Genomic DNA, 25,842 nt, shown 5'->3' with positions numbered 1-25,842 from the left:
TAAGTATAAAAATGGTCATAAGTCATTTTTTAAGTGCCATAGTAATGTCAAATGGTCACTAAATCAACTATTGTAAGTTGAAGACTGCCTATTTTATATATATATATATATATATATATATATATATATATATATATATATATATATATATATATATATATATATATATATATATATATATAGGTCTTTGGTTGTTCGGATTTTCTCCTGCGTAAAATTAGAAGTGTCTTGGCGACGTTTCGATGACCTGAAAAAACCAAACCCGAATAACCAAAGACCTACATACAAACACCCGCGAAAACCTCAGAATATATATATATATATATATATATATATAGTCACAACAGTAATATAAGCATAAGCATGAAGTAACTATATAATATATAAGCATATATATGAGTATAAGTATGTAATAACTATATAAATTGGATATAATGAAAGGAAACAGTAGAACAGGAATGGTAGCACGTTTGTGCTCTTATGCACACCCCTTAAAATTAATTTTTTTCAGCATTCAGAATCATCTATTTGGGACTTCCTATTTGGGACTTCCTATTTGGGACTTCCTAGTTTGTTCCTAGTTTGTTGATATTGTTGGAAGAAATGTCCATCTGGGTTCAGTTCCAAGTGGGGAGAAAGACACTGGAAACACGGAGGCTATTTGGAAAGATTGTTTAATGGTAGACAGGACCACATGGTTTGAGATCCTGGGCAAAATGAACACATGGGAGGGAGGGAGGGGAGGGAAGGAGGGGAGGGAGAGAGAGAGAGAGATTTATACCCGCTCTTGGATATAAGCCTTGGAGCTTCCTGTTCCTGTGTAAGAAATATATGCTGATTGGTTGTCAAATTCCCATGAGGCCATGCAGGAGTAACTTTGTAGGTTGTCTTGAGTCCTAGGCTTGATTGAATCTTGCTGAGTGATGCAATCTCCCCAGGTGCCATGTGGTGAATTATGTTGCTAGATGGGTAGAAGACTAATCCTATTATGTCCTGAGGGCCATATCTTAATCCCATCACCCTTGACCTGTAGCGGGGGGGGGGGGGTGTAGGGAACTGCTTTGTCTTTAAAACATTTCTCCTTTTCTCATCCAGGGAAATATAACATTCTGCCTTTTTAATATTTCCTAAAATATTTCATTCTTCTAGGAGGGGAGTGGGTGCTAACTTTCTTCAATGTCATAATTAGTACAGGATTTTTTTTCTCATCTGAGAGACAAAATGTACAATGGAAACAAGTTCTGTAATGCCATAAGGATTTATTACATTATTTTATGGACTATAACTTAATAGGCTCATAGGAACAAAGGTATTTCTAACTCCAATAATCTATTACTTTGTTAAATTTTAATTCATGAGATTTTTTGCTCTTATTCCTATAATAGATAAACCTGGTAAATATAATACAGAAGATACATACTGAAATTACTATTTACCTACTGACAGAAAAAAACTATTCAGAGTTCTAAAAGTAAGTGGCTTGTTTTGATGATACCATGATAAATTCAGATAAATGGTCTGTATATAGAGTCTATGGGGAAGGTACTGAAAAACCAAGAAATCTGCTCAAAAATCACTTGAAAATGACAAAATATAATGACAAAAATCATTATATACAGTAATCATTCTCACACAGGGTGCTAATATAGTACCTGTGGCATTTCTTTGAATTATGCCGGTGGAAGGGGAGTGCCACCTAGTGCCAGGCTGGTGCTCTCTCCGCTACACTTTATAACTACTGTACATTTGGACTCCATTCTTCTGGAAACAGTAGAAACACATTCAGGAAATTAGGAAAGAGGCAGATTTCATACCTGATAATTGCAGTGACTGGATAGAAACCACCATGTTGTATTTTTGATACAATAGCACAATGCCCAGTTAATTCTTCTGGAACCATAGGAATCCTGTTAACTAACTTCCACCCAAAGGTGGATTTGCTCAAACTACATTTTTCTCAAACTGAGCATCTTCTAAATTTCAGTTCTGTAAATTTGCAGGCAAGCCCATATGGGCCAGAGAATTGGAAAAGGCTGGCTAATGACAGCTAATTATTCATCTTTATAACAGAAACTCTGTACTCATTACTCTGTAATCGTGCTTTTTATAATTTTGTGAACAACAAACTTAAAGACTCGAGATCCATCCCAACACTAAAAGGATCTAACGGCAAAGAATATAATGATGAAACAGTTAAAGCAAACCTCTTTAACACATTCTTCGGTTCAGTCTTTGTTAACAGTAATGGCTCATACCCAACATTCCCCAATCGTACCAACAATGAGTACAACGATCTAACACAAATAGATTTCACAGAAGAGAAAAGGCCCTTCGCAAACTGAAACCATCTCTATCTATTGGACCTGATGGTCTATGTGCATACTTCTTAAAAAAAGCTTTCCAGTAATATAGCAGAACCCCTAAGCATAATCTTTGAAAAAGCTTTCACGACCAGCTCCCTTCCCAAACTTTGGTCACTAGCCACGGTCATTCCTGTCTTCAAAAAAGGAGACCCCAGCCTAGTTGAAAATTACAGACCAATCTCTTTATGCTGCGTCACTTGCAAAGTAATGGAACCAATCATCAACCAATCCATTACCCTCCACCTAGAAACATCCAACCTATCTCTAACAAACAATTTGGTTTCAGAAAAAAATTATCCTGTAATTTACAACTTCTTCACTGCAAAAACATATGGACTACAAATCTTGATCAGGGCAAAGCAATAGATACAATTTACATAGACTTCTGTAAAGCTTTTGACTCAGTGGTACATGACAAACTTCTCATAAAACTAAAATCCTATGGCATTTCCGGACCCCTCCACAATTGGATAACAGCGTTCCTCTCAAACAGACAACAAGTGGTCAAAATAGGCAGTGCCCTATCAAATCCTGTTCCTGTCAATAGCGGCGTTCCCCAAGGCAGCATTCTTGGACCAACGCTCTTCATATTATACATTAATGATCTCTGTGACCGTATTATAAGTAATTGCGTTCTCTTCGCTGACGATGTTAAACTATTTAACACTACCAACAATACAGCTACCCTTCAAAAAGACCTTGACTTTGTGTCGGCATGGTCAAAAACTTGGCAACTCCAAATCTCAACTAGCAAATGCTCTGTCTTACACATTGGAAAAAAGAATCTGAACACTAAATACAAGCTCGATGGAAATTACCTTGTAGATAACCCCTACCCCGTTAAAGACCTTGGAGTTTTCATGTCAAATGATCTAAGTGCCAAAGCTCACTGCAACTACATCGCAAAAAAGGCTTTAAGAGTTGTAAACTTAATCTTGCGTAGCTTCTTCTCCAGAAACACTACACTACTAACCATATAAAACATTTGCTAGACCAATTCTTGAATACGGTTCGCCTGTCTAGAACCCATACCTCATTTCAGACATTAATACAATTGAGCGTGTCCAGAAATATTTTATAAGGAGAGTTCTCCACACCTCTGATTACAACAAAATACCATATGCCACCAGACTTGAAATCCTGGGTTTAGAAAATTTAGAACTCTGCCGCCTTCGACAGGACCTGAGCTTAACTCACAGAATCATCTATTACAATGTCCTTCCTGTTGAAGACTAATTCAGCTTCAATCACAACAATATACGAGCACACAATAGATTTAAGCTTTATGTGAACCACTCCAATCTTGATTGCAAAAAATATGACTTCAGAAACAGAGTTGTTAATGCCTGGAATGCACTACCAGACTCTGTGGACTCTTCCCCAAATCCCCACAGCTTTAACCAAAAACTATCTACTATTGACCTCACCCCATTCCTAAGAGGTCTGTAAGGGGCATGCATAAGAGCACCAACGTGCCTACCGTTTCTGTCCTAATGTTCCCTTTGATTGTATCCAATTTCGTATAGTTATTACATACTTATGCTTATATATATGCTTATATATCATATAGTTATTTCATGCTTATGCTTATATATACTATTGTGACAAATAAAATAATAAATAAATAAATAAATAAATAAATAAATAAATAAATAAATAAATAAATCATTCTTTACATTATTTATTTTTTTCTTCCCTGTAAAGTTTCCTTACACAAATTGGCTATTATGATTTCCCCCAATTTGTACTATAAATCATCTCCCTGTACAAACTAACTAAAACTTTTCTGTGTCTGCCAGTTAAGCACACAACTGTATCTGATGACTAACAGAGACTTTGTTTTAAGGAGGCACTTCATGAAAGGGAATTGAAAAAAATGGTTTTGGAAACTTTAAATAGATCTGTGAGTGCAGCAGTTAACACATTCAGCTCCCTGTCACAGACAATACATGTATGCACATATTCTAGCCCCCATACTGGCAGGATGGTGAGAAAATAAAGCACAGGGGTGTTTTTTTTAAACCAATGTTAACATTTCTGGAAGTGAACAAGCAGACTGTTAAGTGTAAGGATTACTGGGTATGCATCAGAAGACCCAAGGAAAATGTTGATGACCACTTAAGTACATGCAGCAATATTTTATCTGCCCAGCATTTTTAATTGGGATTATCACTGTCTGTTGTTTTTCCCCAGATTTAGAGATGGGAAGAGAACTATTAAGAGAGATAAGAGAATATATCTGATAATGGACATCTATGAAGCTGACCTTGGCTGATTTGGTCAGAGTTGTATGTGATTATTAGAGACAAGTTAAAAGTAAATCTATCTATCTATCTATCTATCTATCTATCTATCTATCTATCTATCTATCTATCTATCTATCTATCTATCTATCTATCTATCTTATATGGTAATAAACTTCCCCTTTGGAGATATCATGTTTTCTCATGGGATATGTATATTTTAAGAACTGCAATGCAACTCTCTCCTGTATCTGATCACATTGTTGTCCCAATTCAGGTCTGAGCCTGGTGCCGAAGCCAATGATGGACGCTAGACACGAGGTGCAGGTTTTCTGATTGCTTTTTATTGGAGTACTCCAAGGAAAAGGGTTCCTGGCCAAAATGCCAAGCGCCAAGGATTAAGAAAGCTTTATACATTTTCACTAAAGGAGAAGGCAGGGTAATAAGAGAGATATCATGTAATAAACATTTTAGTAATAATTCTACGATTTGTTCTATTGGTTTCTAGGTGTTCCTATTCCTAAACCTTGGCTAATGAATGCTCCAGAAGTTATCTAATACACATTTAGTTGGCTGCAGGCCATCGCTATTCCTAACTTTTAAATGAGGCCTGCAAGTTGTCTAACTGTTGTTACTGTTATCATCTTTCTAACTACCCAGAATTATTACAAGATTTACACATGCATATTTCCTGTAGATAAACATTCTTTGTTCTTGCCAGACATACTCTGCAATTACAGGTTTCCTGATTTACTTTCAAGTGTGTATCATGACCTGGATTTATTTTAGCATACAGCTCATCAACATCATCTGCTTCCTGTTAAATTTTGCTGTGAAAAACATAATTTTTATCTGGCAAAATAAAACAGCTTTGCATTGCAGATATAATTATAAACCGTTGATCCTGATGGCTCCAATTCTTGGTGATCAAGTCTAATGATTTGTATCCCCGTTCTCTATCATGTGGCTCCTATCTTTTAGGCCTTAAAAACCAGGATATTTTCCTAGGCCTTGGGGGATGTGGGGTGGAGCCCCTTGTTAGATGTGTTTTTGAATTTGTGTTGTATTGAGCTATCAGATCCCACCTTGTTTATTTGCTTTCTAGATTATAATATTTTTATTGCTCACTATATTGCAAGCTGTTTAGAGATGGTTTAGAATCAGACAGATCTTGATTTAAAATATACAATTTTTATCAACAGTTCCATGAATAGCAAAATCCAAAATACATTGAAAATTACAGGTCATCTACCTCATGCTTAACATTACATTATTTAATTTATTACAGTATGAGGACAATTAGAATAAAAAAGCATAACTGCAATGAAATATGATGGTTTAGAAAGTAGTTTAAAAAGTTTACCCTGACCATTTTATCAAGTGCTTCAGAACAAGTTTACTTATCACTCACTATTAACATTGTTTGTCTGTTTTGTGCCTTTGGGTCAGTTTTGACTCTGGGTGACTGCCTAGACCAGAGGTGTCAAACTCGATTTCATTGAGGGCCGCATCAGGGTTGTGCTTGACCTCAGGGGGGCCAGAGTAGGCGTGGTCATCTTAACATCACTCATGTCAGGGGTGCCTGTGGTGGCCTGAGTGCTCTGCCAGCAAAAACAGGCTCCCAATCTCTGTTTTCAACTGGGACGGCCTCCTGCAACCTTCTGCCCATGAAAACGGAGCTTGGAGGCCACGTGTAAGCTCTTTCCAGGGCAGCCCCACGGGCTGGATCTAAGCACCCCACGGATTAGATCTGCCCCCTGGGCCTTGAGTTTGACACCCCTGGCCTAGATTAATCTCTCCAGTTTTCTTCATAGAATTTTTCAGAAATGGTTTGCCGTTGCCTTCTTCCTAGGGATGAGAGTGAGTGACTGGCCCTAGGTCACCTAGCTGGTTTTGTGCCAAAGGCAGGAGTAAAACTCACAGACTCTATTTCTAGCCTGATGCTTTTACTAGAGCAAACTGGCTTTCTCATTAACATTGTTATGTTAATATAGAAAAGTGCAATAGCTTAAATGTATCTTAGTAATTGAAATTGTTTCACTTAAACTCTTACTCTATTTTCTTATTTCATGTATAAGTTTTGTTTTGTTTTTAACTATAGCACATACAGTAATTTACAAGAATCTTACTGAGTGAGTTTCAGGATGCAGAAATTAAGGCAAGATTATTTTACTCCCTTGAACGTGATTTTTTTTCTAAGATTCTCTGATCTTGGTGGATTGGGTGTGGTATGTCCTCTCATTTCACCATAATTATAGCTGGACATTTTGGAAGCTGAAGAGATGAATTCATTAAAAGTAAAACTTGTTATTTTCAAATTATAGTTACACCAAGGTGAATTGACCTGCCTCCAATAATGAGCCATATAATGTTTGAGAGATTGCATTTGCTAGTCTAAGCCCTTTTAAAGGAATTATTATGGCAACTCCTTACTGAGGATGTTCTCCTGAATGGTCTTTGTAGTCACCAGCACAGTTGCTCCAAGTTCAATTGCTGGCAGTGGAAACGAGGAGTTGCATTTTTCATCATGGGGAGACGAAATCTCTTCAAACTCCTGACTTCTTGTGAAAGCAACACAGGGCATATTTTCCTTTAAGGCATCATCCTGGCTGATCATAGTAACACCATTTAAATGTGGGCATCGAAGCTGTCCAAGGTCATGGTCTCCTGGTTCGCAGTCATTGTTTGTTTGAGTTTCATTGGCCAAAAAACAAGTGCACATGCCATTTTCTAATAATAATGAAAAATATAATAATAAAGAAAAGACAAATTAAAATTTTCTAAAAACTGCAATTCTTAAATAAAAGCCTGAAGGAATAATCATGATAGCACAAGAACAGCTATGCAAATAAGCTTAATACCAAACTAACATATTTCAAGTGATAACAAATGCAGATTTATGTAACATATTTTAGAATTTAAAATATTTTTTTATTGGCCAAGTGTGATTGGACACACAAGGAATTTGTCTCCAGTGCATAATTTCTCAGTGTATATAGAAACAACAAAGTGATAAATCATAACTTATAAGATACAATCATAAAAGATAAGATAGAAACAACAATCATAAGATACTAATAGGAGAAGTTAATACGAAAGATGAGAAGGATAATAATAATATATCCCTACTACATGGATAAATATCCTTAGACAGTGCTGTGGGAATTAAGTGTTTAGCAGAGTGATGGCATGGGGTGGGGGATTGACTTTGTGTCTAGTTGTTTTGGCATGCAGTGCTCTATAATGGTGTCCTGAGAGGAGAAGTTGAAACATTTATGTCCAGGACGTGAGGGGTCTGTAGATATTTTCTCAGTCCTCCTTCTGACTCATGTAATATACAGGTCCTCAATAGAAGACAGGCTGGTTGCTATTTTTTTCCCCTGCAGTCTTAATTATCCATTGAATAGTTTCAATAGGTTGGATAGGACAGTATCTGTCCTGTTTGGTTGCTGTACCAAACCAGAGACTTATAGATGTACAAATGACAGACTCAATAATTCCTTTCCAGAACTGTATCAGCAGTTCAAAGATTAAAGATAAAACTGTTGATTGCCTTATTGCTGGCCACAGTAAAATTGCCTAACGTTAGAATTGTTATTGGAATTCATGAGGGAGCTCCTGCGCGTGCGCAAGATGGCGCTGTTGTGAAAATTCGGCTCGGCGGATCTGAGCTCGCCGGGCGAATGGCAGCATCGTGGTCGTTCGTCTAGCCGTTTTCGCCCCCCGGTCTGGTAGACGATCTTCCTCGCAGCCGCGGGAGAGGTCTGTGGACCTCTTAGGACCCGCGGCTGCTGAGAACGGGCCGGGAGGGCGATCGGCGAATGACGGCGGCCATTTTAGGTGTCGGGGATGAGGTGGCGTTTTGGTCGGCGTTCGGCTAGTGTGCCGCCCCTCCCAGCTCTTCCTGGTTTGCTCCCCACGTTTGTTACGCTAAGGACTCCCAAGGACTCTTAAGGACCCTCTCCTGTTTAACAACTGCGGCCCCCTCGATATCAGAGGGTGGGGGCGACATCGGAGGACATTGGAGGTAAGGAGGGCGGTGTGGCCTATTTGGCCCGGCTTTCCTGCTTTCCCGGCTTTCCCGGCTTTTTGCCATAAGATCTCTCCTATCGCAAGTACAAGATCTTCCCTCCCACAAGGACAACTGTGATCCCTTTGATACCAGAGAGGAGGAGGACGCTTCTGGCCTGCCTTTTTGGTTTGGTCGGGCTTGGCTCCCTAATTGCGGCGATGTTGGCCGCGCCTGCCCTCCCCCTGTGTGTTGGGGATTTTGGGACGTACAACAACTTTCGGGCATTTTTTGATCTCTTGGGGAGCCGTCAGGAGCTGATGGGCTGTATTGGAGTCGGATTGGAGTTCTGGGAGCTGCTAAGAGTGGATGGGAGTGCCATCTGGAAACAGCGATGGACGTAGAGGGTGGCTTGATGGCGGCCATGGAGCGCCTCCCCTTCCCCCCCTTTTCTTGGGACCCGGATGTTCCTCTGGACAGATTGTGTTATCTAAGTCCTGGGCTATTAGTCGCTGATTATGGACTTACTAAGATTGTACCATGGTTTGATGGTTAGAGTATATGTTACATCTTATATGCTACACGTTACATCCTATATCCCACTTGTACCATGGAGATCGACTGTCCATTTTTACATCTTATGTCATCTTATATCTGGATCCTAATTCGAGAGCTACCTCAGGAGAACATCCCTGTTAACATCTCTGCCAACCTGGGACGATCTATCTTCCGCTGACTTTTACTGTACTGTATGCGCTATTCTAGAACTGAACTCTTGCACCTGCGAGGTGCCCCCGCCTCGCGGGAACGGCCTGTTACATTACCGAAGGCCGGCCTCTATGACGGGTCTTGGGACCCACAGAGGTGGCACGCGAAGAGGAGGAGCCTTTGGGGGTTTTTAGACAGGGCATTTTTAAGGGGTGGGAGGGTAAGGACGGGTGTTGGGGGAAACCCGTTGGGGGGGGTCCAGTCCCTGCGAGTGCTCGCGGCGGTAAGTTAATAGGTTCGGAGGTCACGGGGGGGGGTTGTGTTCCGTTGGTTGAGGGTGGTCCTATTTGCACGGTAAGTGGGAGGGGCAGATATGACGGAAGTGGGGGCTCATATCGTTCTGTGGGGGCGCGCGCTCGATGTTTGAAGGCGACCGCGCGCCCCGAGCCCCCAGACTTCTCCCGTTTCCCGGATGGTCAAGACTCTCAGAGCCTGGGCCTTCGGCTGATGCTGTGCAACGCACGGTCCGTGGCCAATAAGGCCCCCCTAATTCATGATCTTATCCAGGGGGGCGCCGCGGACCTTATGGGCGTTACGGAGACCTGGTTGGGTGCAGAAGGGGGCGTGCCCCTTGTTGAGATGTGCCCCCCGGCCTTCCGTGCATCCCATCAGCCGAGGGCCCAGGGTAGGGGTGGGGGGGTGGCGGTTGTGATTAGAGAGAGTCTGGAGCCGAGGGAGACCACTGTACCTCAGATTGCCGGGTGCGAATCCCTCTTGGTGAGATGGGGTCATAGGTGTCAGATGGGCTTGCTGGTCGCATACCTGGCTCCTTGCTGCGTGACAGCTGCCCTGCCCGAGCTCCTGGAGGTGCTTGCTGGGGTGGCAGTTGAGACCCCCAGACTTTTAGTCATGGGGGACTTTAACTTGCCATCTTCCGGCTCGTCATCAACAGCAGCTCGGGAGTTCATGGTTTCCATGACGGCCTTGGACCTGACCCAAGTAGTTGATGGCCCTACTCACATTGGGGGAGGCACTTTGGATTTGATTTTTGTCTCTGGTCAGTGGTCGAGAGATCTGGACTTGAAGGAAATAGTCATTGAACCTTTGTCATGGTCAGATCACTCTCTCCTTCGCCTGGACTTTCTGACCGCCATTCAACACCGCAGGGAGACGGAGCCGATACGTTGGTTCCGTCCCAGGCGCCTGATGGACCCGGAGAGGTTCCGGACGGAGCTTGGGCCACTTCCTGAGAGTCTGGCTCACGGCACGGCTGAGGAACTTGTTGCGGCCTGGGAACAGGCCGCGGCGGGGGCCCTAGACCGTGTCGTGCCTTTGCGGCCTCTGACCCGGCGCAGGTCCCAACCGGCTCCTTGGTTCTCCGAGGAGCTGAGAGGGATGAAGCGCCGGAGAAGACGCCTAGAGAGTTCCTGGAGGTCTAGCCGTTCGGAGGCTGATCGGACACTAGTGAAGTCCTATAATAGGGCTTACCTAGTGGCATTGAGGGAAGCGAGGCGTAGCTACGCCTCCTCCCTCATTGCATCGGCAGATAACCGCCCAGCCGCCCTGTTTCGGGTGACTCGTTCCCTCCTTCACCAGGGGGAGCGGGATGACCCGTTGCAGGGACGTGCTGAGGAGTTTAACGGTTATCTATACGATAAAATCGTTCAGCTTCGGGACGGTCTGGACCAAAATTGCGGCGACTCAGGTGAGGCGTCTGAGGGTGGTCTTGGTGACATTTTGTGGGATGAGTTTGACCCTGTGGCTCCCGAGGACATGGACAGGTTGTTGGGTAGGCTGAATGCCACCACGTGTTTACTGGACCCGTGCCCCTCCTGGTTGGTGCTGGCCACTCAGGAGGTGACACGAGGCTGGCTCCAGGCAATTACGAGTGCCTCCTTGGTGGAGGGAGTCTTCCCAGCCGCCTTGAAAGAGGCGGTGGTGAGACCCCTCCTCAAGAAGTCTTCCCTGGACCCGGCTGTTTTAGGTAACTATCGTCCGGTCTCCAACCTTCGCTGCGGCGAAGGTTGTAGAGAGTATGGTGGCATATCAGTTTCCCTTGCACCTGGAGGAAACTGTCTATCTAGACCCGTTCCAGTCCGGTTTCCGGCCCGGCTACAGCACGGAGACGGCTTTGGTCGCGTTGGTGGATGATCTCTGGAGGGCCAGGGATAGGGGTTGTTCCTCTGCCCTGGTCCTATTAGACCTCTCAGCGGCTTTTGATACCATCGACCATGGTATCCTGCTGCGCCGGTTGGGGGGATTGGGAGTGGGAGGCACCGTTTATCGGTGGTTCTCCTCCTATCTCTCCGATCGGTCGCAGACGGTGTTGACAGGGGGGCAGAGGTCGGCTCCGAGGCGCCTCACTTGTGGGGTGCCTCAGGGGTTGATCCTCTCGCCCCTTCTGTTCAACATCTACATGAAGCCGCTGGGTGAGATCATCAGTGGCTTCGGTGTGAGGTACCAGCTGTACGCTGATGACACCCAGCTGTACTTTTCCACACCGGGCCACCCCAACGAAGCCATCGAAGTGCTGTCCCGGTGTTTGGAGGCCGTACGGGTCTGGATGGGGAGAAACAGGCTCAAGCTCAATCCTTCCAAGACAGAGTGGCTGTGGATGCCGGCATCCCGGTACAGTCAGCTGAGTCCACGGCTGACTGTCGGGGGCGAGTCACTGGCCCCGATGGAGAGGGTGCGCAACTTGGGCGTTCTCCTGGATGAACGGCTGTCTTTTGAAGATCATTTGACGGCCGTCTCCAGGAGAGCTTTTTACCAGGTTCGCCTGGTGCGCCAGTTGCGCCCCTTTCTAGACCGGGATGCCCTGTGCACAGTCACTCACGCCCTCGTGACGTCTCGCCTGGATTATTGCAATGCTCTCTACATGGGGCTCCCCTTGAAGGGCATCCGGAGACTGCAGTTAGTTCAGAATGCAGCTGCGCGGGTTATAGAGGGAGCCCCTCGTGGCTCCCGTATGACATCTATCCTGCGCAGACTGCACTGGCTACCTGTGGCCTTCCGGGTGCGCTTCAAGGTTTTGGTAACCATCTTTAAAGCGCTCCATGGCATAGGGCCGGGCTACTTACGGGACCATCTACTGCTACCAAATACCTCTCACCGGCCCGTGCGCTCTCACAGAGAGGGACTCCTCAGGGTGCCGTCAGCTAGGCAGTGTCGTCTGGCGACGCCCAGGGGAAGGGCCTTCTCTGTGGGGGCTCCCACCCTCTGGAACGAACTCCCCCCAGGACTCCGTCAACTTCCAGACCTCCGAACCTTCCGTCGCGAGCTTAAAACATACTTATTTATCTGCGCGGGACTGGACTAGTTTTTAAAATTTTTAAATTTTATAGGGGTTTTAATTGGTCTTAATATTTATACTATTTTAATAATCTGGCTTTTTGAATAAGTTTCTTAATGGTTTTTTAATCTGTATATATATGTTTTTTATCTGCCTGTGAACCGCCCTGAGTCCTTCGGGAGATAGGGCGGTATATAAATTCGAATAAATAAATAAATAAATAAATAAATGTAAGTTATATGCTTGAAAAACATAGAAAATAAACTGGAAATCTTACTATATGGTAGTGATGAACATATTATTGCTAAGATCTATGAAACATTACTGAAATTGAATTTGGAAAATGAACATGTAAAGCATTGTATGACTCAGTGGGCAAGAAATTTTGGATATAATGTTATGCTTGAACAATGGGAGAATATGTGGATGAAAGTTTTAAAATTTATGTTAAATTACAATTTAAAAGAAAATTTTGATAAGATGATGTATCGCTATTTTTAATACCAGACAAGTTATCCAGAATGTTTAAAGATATTTTAAATGAATGTTGGAAATGGAAATGTGAAGAAGGGACCTTTTATCATTTATGGTGGACAAGTGTTAAAGGAAAGAAATATTGGAGTAGAATTCATATTATAATACAGAAAATTCTTAAAGTGAATATAAAGATAAAACCAGAATTTTTTCTTTTGGGTTTAATGTAAAAAGACTTGTGGGGGGGGGAATTTGGAACTTTGCTGTTATATATGTTAATAGTAGCAAGATTATCATGCACAAAAATGGAAGGACATTTTGATCCCCACAATGGATGAATGGCTGCAAAAGTTGATGGAGTTAGCAGAAATGGCTAAAGTGACTGTTTTGAAAAAAGAAAAAAACATAAGTACCTTTGTTTGTACTTGGAAACCACTTCTCGACTTTGTGCTTGAGGTAGAAAAAATGAAACTTTGATTTTGGATTTTACTGATTAGATAGATTTGTTGTTATAGAAATGGCTACATTATGCTATTATGTAAAAGTATAAAATTGAGCTTTGATGTTACTGTTTTATTCTACTACACCAGGAATCAGAAGTCAACGGCTTTTTTTCCCTTTTCTTCCTTCTTTTCTACACTTCTCCTTTCCCCTTTCCCTCCCTTATTTTTCCCACTATTTTTTGTATTTTTGTATTTTATATTATAAACTGATAAAAAGTGTAAACTACAAAGATACCATGTGAGAAGGCAAGAAACCATGAGTTCAAGTCCCACTTTAGCCATGAAAGCCAGCTGTTGACTTTGGGACAGCCTTTCTCTCTCAACCCAATTCACCTCACAGGATTGTTGTTGAGGGGAAATAGGAGGAATATTTTTGCCATCTTGAGTTATTTGTAAAAATAACAAAGGCCAGATAGAAACAAACAAAATAAAAATAAATAATACCAGAAGCAATCAGAGCACTTGGAATTATACCAAATAAATTTACCAAATATTTGGAAGTTTTAAATTTTCTGGATTTAACACCATCAACCAGCTTGCTTGAAATTTTCTACATACTACAATTAAAACTATAATTTCTAGACTAGAACCTGAATAAAAAAAATTCTAAACTGATAATTGATGAATAGACAATAATCTTAACTATTAAACCATAGTAATAAATAAATGTAAATTTTAAATAGAAAAAATAGAAAAAACAGAAACAGAAAAATTTATAATCTGCTAATTTGGCAGATAATTTGTTGTAGTTCATTACAGATTTTTAATTCCCACTGTTTAATTGTGATATTGTTATGGTCCCTGTGGCACTAACTAAAATATCCCCAATAAGACTATTAAACAAGAATGCAGGGGAAAAGAAGAGTAGATTCTATGAAAAAAGGCATATAATCTTAGTTCGGTACTTGAACATTTATGCAAGGACATACTGAGGAGTTGTATTTGGTTCCAAATCCCCAAGAGAGGACTAAGGAAGGAAAGTGATGGAGATTGCATTGTGAAATGTGACACAAACTCATTACGACACAAACAAATATGCCCATTACATATTTGTGTGCAATATCAACACAAGTACGAAATAGTAGAGCTGCTTCAGGTTGTCATGACACATATTTCATCATATTAATATGGGTGTGATTAGGAAAAGAAGCCTGTATGGTGAATCTCAACAGTCTACTTAAAACAAAATTCTTGTAAACTTGAAATTCACCAATATAGTTCAGCATCCCCAGAGTAGGATCTCTCTGGATTCCTTTTTTTCATTTAGAACATGTAAAAAACAAGAGAGAAAAAATAGTCATTTGGTTCACACATTGCTCAGTTGTATCTAAGACTAGATTAGATCAACCTTTCTCAGCATGGTGTATTTAAAGCAGTTTCTATAATCCAACCAATCCTGAGTACACTGTAGCTGGTTGGAAAGAGTTAGGCTAAATGAAATCAACTGGATTAAAACCCATTATCTGAAGTGTTGTTAATATGTACCTTGAGAATTCTCCTTTCCAGTTTTTCTCCTTCTCTTCTGTCTTTGTTTCAGGATTACAAGCCATAACATTGCCATGAAGATTACTAGCCCCACAAAAACACAGAAACCAAATATTAAAGCTGAACAATTTTGGTTTCCAGCATGAACTCGCACTGGTTGGGTGGTAAGGGTGGTTGTTCCAAATGCAGTAGCTGTGGAGGGAAACAACAGTTCTAAGTGGGTCGTCTTAACAGAGATGTTTCTTCTTTCGAAGGGAAGGGTTCCAATTGGTCCGTGGCATACCAAATTCAGTAAAAGGAACAATGAAGTAAGAAGTGTGCTACTGATTCAATTGTGCTATCAAAAAAGAATCAAAATGTTTTATATCTCTGTTAAAGCATGGCAGCATTGGAAATTATAATCATGTGACCATGGCAACATGGTGGTGTAGCAGTGCAGAAGCACTGAAGCAGACACAACTTTGTCAAATGTCCATCCCATTGGGACTGATGAGTCCCTGATTTTGGATACATTTTTTAAGTTAGCCCTTCTGAGATACATTGATTTAAAAATTATTGCCTTGTGATGCACTGTTTTCTTCAAATCGAAAATTGCAAACAGACAAACAGGAAAGTTTTAGTAGTGTATAGATCAGGAAGAGAAGATGCAGAAAGACAAATTGGCAGTGGTTTACTTCCAGATAGAAATAAACTTAACAGCAAAAGTGAACAAGGTTAGTGATTCACCCCAGAAAACCCATTTTAGTTAATATATCATGCTGTAGATTAGCATTTCACCTGCTTCAGAGAAGGTAATTCACAATCTGTTTTTGATTTACTTAAATATACAATAGATTAGAATAAATAATAAATAATAAGCAAGCATACCACTTTAAGATTAAATATGTGAGTAGCTGCAAAGAGCCATCCAGTATTGTTGCAGCTAGCAAATCTTACAATTGTACTCATAATGTTTTGAGCTCAGGCTGCGACCCCTCAAATTTGCTATGTCGAGGTCTAGGAAGTAGAAGACTGAAAATAAAAACCCAATGATTTCCTTGATAGGACAACTATTAATTTTCCACTTATATAGGAAATATGTCCTGGTGAAAAGCAAAAACCTTTGTTTTAGAACACTTTATTCTGAGCTCTTCTATCTGGCAGAAATCAACCAATGCGCAACTCTCATAAAATTTAAATGGAGCTTCAGTTACACTTTCATGGACACTACCTTGATTTTTTTTTTTAACCACACACTGCCTATCCCATCTGAAGGATGAGACTCCAAAAGCAGTTTCCTTGGAAAGAAATGTGAAAGAGTAAGCATACTGACCGCAAAATATCTCAATTAAGCATTCTCACCCTCTGCATCTCACTGTTTGAGAGTTGCATTACAATCTTCATACTAGTTCATAATGGAAGAAACAAAACATTCCACCAGATAATCCTTATCCATCCATATGGCTGGATGTTCTATATCTGGAAGGCGGCAAGACAAAGAAGGCTGATCTAAATCATGAAGTAAGGCTTTGTTTTGTTCCAGATTCAAGACTATTTGTAAACTCTGTGATTAGTGTAAGATACAATGTGTTGAGTGAACTGACTAACTTACTGAACCACAGTACAAGTGACTTGGGCCAGAAAGCTTCCATATTTTAAAATTTTAATTGGAAGCAATGGGTTTCATATAAAGAATGAGATGATAGAAATGGGAAAAAGAAAGAAAAGGAGCATTTTGTTGCAAAGAGACTAAAAAGGGCTATGTATAGAATATATGTACAAAAAGTTCTGAATCAGAAGACAGTTAAAATAGATATATTTGCATATTTTCTTCCTCTTTATTGAAGAGAAGAGGAAAGAACCAAAAGGATGCTATAATTCTGCTCTGTTGGTATCAGTGGCTTACTAAAATTTCACTTGAGCCTTTATTACAAATACTTGCATACATAGCTTCACTAATGAAAGAGGGGTAAACCAACTTTGCTAAAAATGAAAGAGGAAGTTGTCACTTTGATGAATTTTGCACTAAACTAAGCTTTGATTAAGGAAAAAACACAATTACTTTTGTTTCTTTTTAGAAACTACTTCTGGACTTTGTGCTTGAGATATGCAAAAAATTAAACTTTGATTTTGAGTTTTACCGATTAGATAGATTTGCTCCATTAGATTATAGAAATGTCTAATTTCCACTATTATGTAAAAGTTAAAAAGATGAAATTTGATGTTATTATTTTATTTTACTGCACCAAAGGGTGTCAGAAGTTAATACCTTTTCTTTCTTTTTTCCCTTTTTCCTACACTTTCCCTTCTCTTTTCCCTCCTCTATCTTTCCTATTTTCTTTTGTATTTTTGTATTTTATATTGTAACTTAATAATAAAAATACTGTGAATATATAAAAAAAGAAAAAAATACTTGCACACGTATCTTCAGTAATGAAAGAAGGGTAAGCTAACTTTGCTAAAAATGTAAGAGGAAGTCAAACTTTACCTTGATGAATTTTGCACCACCCCAAATTATTTTCTGCACTCCCAGACAGTGACCATAAACCAAATGTCTAAAAAAAGGGCTATAAATGTAGCAGGGTAAGAGGGAAACACATGTTTGCCCTTTTATGTATAGTTAGAAATTGAAGGAAACCCACAGATTATAGAAGGGAAGCAGATTTTAAACAAATCTGAAAAGGAATTTGCACTATTTGCATCTATTCTAATAAAACAGCAAGCAGATACTGCAGACTTGAAGTCTACCCGGCATTGCTTATAGATTCTTTTACTGGAGTGACATAACCTGTTTAAGCTTAATCCTAGGTTAACCAAAAACAATTTCTCCATTCATTTTTGCATTCTCCCACAAAATAAGCCATGTTATGATTTCATGGCCTAATTCACACAAAATTCTAGGACAATGACTAAGTTTTCCACAACCTGCTGATTCTGATTCACAACTGCACAATTCTCATCTACCTTTGTTAGGTTTCTGGTGTGAAGCAAGTAATGTGAAGGAACCACTAAACTAAGCTGTCTCTGAGCCTCAAATGCATTCACTAATAATTCACTGTCATTCCCTTGACTCTAGCAGAACTTTCTCTATTAACTGTTTCCATTTCATGGGGGATGCTGAGGACTAGGTTCTGCCATGACATGATTATACTTTTCTTGGAATGCTGGAAAGGAATGAGCATGTAAAGGAATGAGTTCCTATAAAATCCCAGCTGAAGACATCTCTAAGAACTAGCTCCCTTCCAACTCTGTTACTGTTACTCCCTTCAGCGTAGCCTTCCATCCTCCCTCACAGACCAGCCAGCTCACTATTATCTTTACCACAGTCTGGTTTTATTTTTTTCTAAAATCAGTCAAGGAAGGCTTGTTTTTGCTGCTGGCATTATATTATAGGAGGTATCTTTGGCAACCCTACCTTGAGGTATTGGTGCCTGGGGCCATGACAGGATGCCAAGTAACCAATATGCCAAATGATAGTGATTTTTGTGCTCATCAGGTTCTTACTCCAACTGATGTTATTTTTTAGATTTTTGAAATCACAAAATCATTCTCATAATTACCATCCATATATCAGTCAAAACTATTATCAATGCTTCAGTGCCTTTGGGCCCTACTTAAAGCGGGGGAGGGGGAAGCACACAAAAAAAGAACTGAAATGTAGCTTCCTAGGAGGCTAAAAAAACAATGAAGTAGGGCTCCCAGTAAATCAATGTTTAGGATCGGCCATGTGCACATTCATTAAATATTTTTTGTGAAAGTAACTATAATATTCTCTAATTTCCACTTATATTCTTTATTGAAGAGGAAGACACCTTTAAAAAAAGCACGTCATTAACTCATTCAGCTTACATAAGAGTTGAAAGAAACACATCTATTTATTGCAATTTTGAACTCTTAAGCAATGCATGGTGCTGGCCTGTCACACTCCATAGTACATAATTCCTTTAGATAGTCCATGTTCAGGAGATATATATATATTCTATACATACATACATACATACATACATACATACATACATACATATATATATCGAATCCTTATACAAGTTATACATACAATGCAAATAATACCAACTTAAAACCCTTATTGTTCCCATGGATTTTGAAAAATAATCTTGGGCTATAGGTCTCCTTCAGTTGATTGTTTTATTAGAAGATGTGGGACCTTTTCTATGAAATAACCTCTCCTCGGAGATGTGCAAAGCACAAGTGCTGATAGGTTTTAGGCATATTTCAAAAATCCATCTCCTTTTGTTGCCCTTCCCCAGCTTTTCTACTCTTTAACTTTTTATGGATTGTTTTACCCTGACATTTTAAAATCCATTTTTAATTCCTTTTAAAATTATATAAGAAGACAATTTAAACATGCATTGTTCTCTACTCCTGGATTCTCTTCTGGCTTTTAGAATCCATTTCCAGCTTAACTCTAGATCCCTATTTCTACCCCTTTTATACCTGGGATTTTATATTTTCCTTACTTGTCTCTTTCCTGGATCCTCTTTGCATGTGTCTACAGCTATAGCATTTATTGATCAGCCGGTCATAGCAGAAGCTGGGATCATGGCAGGTTGTGTTGCGATGGTCCATCAGAGACCTGGATGAGAACAGGCAGTATTGTAACTGTTTCTGTTCTTCATTACAACTGAGTGTCAAAAAGAAGAGAGACAGTCAAAGTTTAACCAGAGAAGAGATTATTCAAATCTGGCCTCAATGAGAAATCAGTGAACTGTGAAACTCAGTAGGTTTTTTTAGTGCTAACTACTACCATTTTCATTAATGTCATGTACATCTCAGAACTCACTGCTCTAAGCAGATCATTTTCTGTGATGTCCCCAAGATATCACAGGATGCAGTAGAAACATCTGAATAATCTGGGAAGAGTAGCAGTGTGCCTACTGCCTCACTAAAATTCCTGTTTAATTTTTGGATGGTCCATGAATGATGTGTTTTTCCCACAGAGTGTATGTAATCCATTGTATAAAGATGGGAAACAAACAAGTCGAAATGGCTACAATCTCCCTTTTGATTAAATAAATTCAAGTTAAGAGACAAAATATTCTGCTGGGTGTGTTTTTCAGAATACTACCTAATAACAGCCCAGCTTTGGTTGCTTGCTGTTCCAATTTATGAAGCCAATATGATTGGCTACCATCCATCTTCTCTCTGGCCATCCTTTAATCTATGCAACACAGTTCTGTTAATTGTATTTTCCTACTGTACATTATTTATTTATTATAGCTTCATCTGTATACATAATTTTATTAACGACAGATCTTTAACATATTTTAAAAGAAGCCAAAATAATCTAAGAGAGAAAAGAGAGAAATGGCACAGAAATGGAGGGAAAGTGTGCAATTATTTCAATTATATGTAGCTTTTATTACAAGAGTGATGCCAAGGCAGTGCTTTGGCCTGGGCCATTTTAATGATTGCTATTGTTGAGGCGATGCTTTTAACTATGAAACATGCTAGTCCTTAGTTATTATGCTCCTAAAGCATTTGTTGCTTGGAAAAGCACAATAAATCAGATCAGTTGGCAGTGCCATCCTATAATAATCAACTTCTTTTCTTTTTTCTTTTCTTTTCTTTTCCTTTTCTTTTCCAGAAGATTAGCAAAACAGGCCTGGACCACAAGGGGTACAAACGATTATGTTGCCTGAAGTGGCTCCTAGTTTTATATAAGATTAGAAAACAAAACAACTGGGTTAGGGAAGAGGGTAAAGTATTTCTTTTTTTAAGGATGTCTCAAGGGTGGAATGTGAGTAGGAATGCATAGTATTAGATAATAGATAACTATAGATAATCTTTTTGGTTATCATATTGATGTATTCTTGTTTAGTTTTTCATCGCTTATTTTATTGTTCTATTATTTTACTTTTGTTCAGTTTATACTCTTCATTTCTTCCGTTTATTGTTGTAGAGAAGCTCAACTAAGAGATAGGTAGCAAATACATTTAATAAATAGTAGTAATAATAGTAGGAAACAGAGATTATGCTAAAGGCTAATACTTTGCTTTGCAATGTGATGGCTTTCCAGTCACATTTTTTTAAATTAAAATAATATTTTATAAGAAAATTGAGTAGAATAGGGAACTTAGAAAATACGAAGGAATATATTGGCAAGCACATTGTTACCCTTAGACACCACATTGAATACAATGAGACACACACTTCACGAATGCCTTTAACCTGATTGATTCAGTCAGGATTGTACTATTGAACTAATGCAATGTTCATTTGTATTACAATTCAAAGAAAAGTATGTCCTCCCCTTTGTTTTCTCTTTCTGCATCAGCAATGCTTGACATTAGTTTAACCAAGTGAGAAATTCTCAGGCCTACACTTCTCTGGGACAAAGCTCCACTAAACAGAGTCAGAAGCAAATTTCTCTGTAAATTTTGCATATGAAAATACTCCAAAACGGAGACACTTTTTAACACGACGTCTTAACAAACTTCAAGTTGTACTGTATGTATATACACATATATAAACCTGATTGTTTAAATATAAATCTGTGAGACACTGTTTTTTGAAAGACACATTTATTTATTTATTTATTTATTAGATTTCTAGACCGCCCTTCTCCCGAAGGACTCAGGGCGGTGTACAGCCTTATTAAAACACATAGGTACACAATAAATTTAAAATACATTTAAAATGAAATATTTAACCGGCCAATTTAAAACTAAAAACGGTCAAACGACCGATATAAAACCCTAAACTATAAAATCACCATTAAAAACCCATAACTTAAAAAACTAACCCAGTCCAGCGCAGATAAATAAGTAAGTTTTGAGCTCGCGGCGAAAGGTTCGGAGGTCCGGAAGTTGGCGAAGTCCTGGGGGGAGCTCGTTCCAGAGGGCGGGGGCCCCCACAGAGAAGGCCCCTCCCCTGGGTGTCGCCAGGCGACACTGTCGCCGGCGGCACCCTGAGAGTCCCTCTCTGTGAGGCGCGCAGGTCGGTGAGAGGTATTCGGTAGCAGCAGGCGGTCCCGTAAGTAACCCGGCCCTATGCCATGGGCGCTTTAAAGGCGTTCACCAACACCTTGAAGCGCACCGGAAGGCCACAGGTAGCCAGTGCAGCCTGCGCAGGATAGGTGTCACTCGGGAGCCACGAGGCTCCCTCTATCACCAGCTGCATTCTGGACCAACTGCAGCCTCCGGATGCCCTTCAAGGGAGCCCCATGTAGAGAGCATTGCAGTAGTCAGGCGAGGCGTCACAAGGCGTGGTGACTGTGCACAAGGCATCCCGGTCTAGAAAGGCGCAACTGGCGCACCAGGCGAACCTGGTGGAAAGCTCTCCTGGAGCGGCCGTCAAATGATCTTCAAAGACAGCCGTGCATCCAGGAGAACGCCCAAATTACGCACCCTTTCCGCCGGGGCCAATGACTCGCTCCCGACAGTCAGCCGTGGACTCAGCTGACTGTACCGGGATGCGGCATCCACAGCCACTCCGTCTTGGAGGATTGAGCTTGAGCCTGTTTCTCCCCATCCAGACCCGTCGGCTTCCAGACACGGGACAGCACTTGATAGCTTCATTGGGGTGGCCGGTGTGGAAAAGTACAGCTGGGTGTCATCAGCGTACAGCTGGTACCTCACACGAAGCCACTGATGATCTCACCCAGCGGCTTCATATAGATGTTGAACAGAAGGCGAGAGAATCGACCCCTGCGGCACCCACAAGTGAGGCGCGCGGGTGACCTCTGCCCGTCAACACCGTCTGCGACCGGTCGGAGAGATGGGAGGAGAACCACCGATAAGCGGTGCCTCCACTCCCAACCCTCCAACCGGCGCAGCAGGATACCATGGTCGATGGTATCAAAAGCCGCTGAGAGGTCTAATAGGACCAGGGCAGAGGAATAACCCCTATCCTGGCCCTCCAGAGATCATCCTGCTTGACCAAAGCCGTCTCAGTGCTGTAACGGGTCGGAAGCGGACTGGAGCAGGTCCAGATAGACAGTTTCCTCCAGGTGCAGGGGAAACTGATATGCCACCATACTCTCTACAACCTTCGCGCGAAGCGGGTTGGAGACGACGATAATTACCTAAAACAGCGGGTCAGGAAGGCTTCTTGAGGAGGGCCTCACCACCGCCTCTTTCAAGGCGGCGGAAGACTCCCTCCAACAAGGAAGCACTCGTAATCCCTGGAGCCAGCCTCGTGTCACCTCCTGAGTGGCCAGCACCAGCCAGGAGGGCAGGTCCAATAAACACGTGGTGGCATTCAATCTACCCAGCAACCTGTCCATGTCCTCGGGAGTCACAGGGTCAAACTCATCCCACACAACATCACCAAGACCGCCCTCAGATACCCCGTCTGAATCGCCACAATTTTGGTCCAGACCGTCCCTAAGCTGAACGATTTTATCGTATAGATAACCGTTAAACTCCTCAGCACGTCCCCGCAACGGGTCATCCCGCTCCCCCTGGTGAAGGAGGCGGGTCACCAAACAGGGCAGCTGGGCGGTTATCTGCCGGCGCAATGAGGAGGCGTGGCGCCTCGCTTCCCTCAGTGCCACTAGGTAGGTCCTGGTATAGGATCTAACTAGTGTCCGATCAGCCTCTGAGCGGCTGGACCTCAGTAGGTTTTTTTAGTGCTAACTACTACCATTTTCATTAATGTCATGTACATCTCAGAACTCACTGCTCTAAGCAGATCATTTTCTGTGATGTCCCCAAGATATCACAGGATGCAGTAGAAACATCTGAATAATCTGGGAAGAGTAGCAGTGTTCCTACTGCCTCACTAAAATTCCTGTTTAATTTTTGGATGGTCCATGAATGATGTGCTTTTCCCACAGAGTGTATGTAATCCATTGTATAAAGATGGGAAACAAATAAGTCGAAATGGCTACAATCTCCCTTTTGAATAAATAAATTCAAGTTAAGAGACAAAATATTCTGCTGAGTGTGTTTTTCAGAATACTACCTAATAACAGCCCAGCTTTGGTTGCTTGCTGTTCCAGTTTATGAAGCCAATATGATTGGCTACCATCCATCTTCTCTCTGGCCATCCTTTAATCTATGCAACACAGTTCTGTTAATTGTATTTTCCTACTGTACATTATTTATTTATTATAGCTTCATCTGTATACATAATTTTATTAACGGCAGATCTTTAACATATTTTAAAAGAAGCCAAAATAATCTAAGAGAGAAAAGAGAGAAATGGCACAGAAATGGAGGGAAAGTGTGCAATTATTTCAATTATATGTAGCTTTTATTACAAGAGTGATGCCAAGGCAGTGCTTTGGCCTGGGCCATTTTAATGATTGCTATTGTTGAGGCGATGCTTTTAACTATGAAACATGCTAGTCCTTAGTTATTATGCTCCTAAAGCATTTGTTGCTTGGAAAAGCACAATAAATCAGATCAGTTGGCAGTGCCATCCTATAATAATCAACTTCTTTTCTTTTTTCTTTTCTTTTCTTTTCCTTTTCTTTTCCAGAAGATTAGCAAAACAGGCCTGGACCACAAGGGGTACAAACGATTATGTTGCCTGAAGTGGCTCCTAGTTTTATATAAGATTAGAAAACAAAACAACTGGGTTAGGGAAGAGGGTAAAGTATTTCTTTTTTTAAGGATGTGTCAAGGGTGGAATGTGAGTAGGAATACATTGTATTAGATAATAGATGACTATAGATAATCTTTTTGGTTATCATATTGATGTATTCTTGTTTAGTTTTTCATCGCTTATTTTATTGTTCTATTATTTTACTTTTGTTCAGTTTATACTCTTCATTTCTTCCGTTTATTGTTGTAGAGAAGCTCAACTAAGAGATAGGTAGCAAATACATTTAATAAATAGTAGTAATAATAGTAGGAAACAGAGATTATGCTAAAGGCTAATACTTTGCTTTGCAATGTGATGGCTTTCCAGTCACATTTTTTTAAATTAAAATAATATTTTATAAGAAAATTGAGTAGAACAGGGAACTTAGAAAATACGAAGGAATATATTGGCAAGCACATTGTTACCCTTAGACACCATGTTGGATATAATGAGACACACACTTCACGAATGCCTTTAACCTGATTGATTCAGTCAGGATTGTACTATTGAACTAATGCAATGTTCATTTGTATTACAATTCAAAGAAAAGTATGTCCTCCCCTTTGTTTTCTCTTTCTGCATCAGCAATGCTTGACATTAGTTTAACCAAGTGAGAAATTCTCAGGCCTACACTTCTCTGGGACAAAGCTCCACTAAACAGAGTCAGAAGCAAATTTCTCTGTAAATTTTGCATATGAAAATACTCCAAAACGGTGACACTTTTTAACACGACGTCTTAACAAACTTCAAGTTGTACTGTATGTATATACACATATATAAACCTGATTGTTTAAATATAAATCTGTGAGACACTGTTTTTTGAAAGACACATGAGATCCAATTGCCTAACTTCCTTAAGTGGCAAAGATAAACACACATCTTTAACAGCAATGATAACCAGGAATCTGAGTTTTGGAAATTATGATTACAATGAATGAAATCAGAAGCCTGGCACAGTCCATAACCAAACTTGTACTTCTCATCTTGATGCAGGCATGAAAACCCCAGGAACTCTGGGGTCCAATTAACCAAATAGATTTTATTAAGCATATAAAATAGCAAGAATGTGAAAGTAGCAATTAAAAATATGTTATGTATATATGCTGGATAAAGGCCTCAAAATAATTATCCCAAATATTTGCTTTAATAAATAAAACAGCTTTCACAATTGTATTTGCAGCCCATTCTTGAAAGAAAATAGAAGAGTAATTGGAAAGAAAGACTTGTCTACATGCAA

The 25,842-nt window shown here is 40.5% G+C and overlaps 1 protein-coding gene across 1 annotated transcript; it reads right to left on the bottom strand.

Annotated features, from left to right (window-relative positions):
- Positions 1–4,942: 4,942 nt before the first annotated feature.
- On the bottom strand, positions 4,943–19,679 carry LOC131202058 (uncharacterized). Its single transcript, XM_058190583.1, has 3 exons — positions 19,535–19,679; positions 15,078–15,269; positions 4,943–7,336 (listed from the first exon to the last, which is right to left on the bottom strand). Exons 1-3 carry the CDS (start codon positions 19,641–19,643, stop codon positions 7,023–7,025), a joined length of 615 nt encoding a protein of 204 aa, XP_058046566.1. The 5' UTR covers positions 19,644–19,679; the 3' UTR covers positions 4,943–7,022.
- Positions 19,680–25,842: the final 6,163 nt, after the last annotated feature.

The sequence above is a fragment of the Ahaetulla prasina genome, chromosome 7, assembly GCF_028640845.1.
Source record: "Ahaetulla prasina isolate Xishuangbanna chromosome 7, ASM2864084v1, whole genome shotgun sequence".
In the NCBI taxonomy this organism is placed as follows: domain Eukaryota; kingdom Metazoa; phylum Chordata; class Lepidosauria; order Squamata; family Colubridae; genus Ahaetulla; species Ahaetulla prasina.
This window is presented reverse-complemented; position numbering and strand designations above follow the sequence as displayed.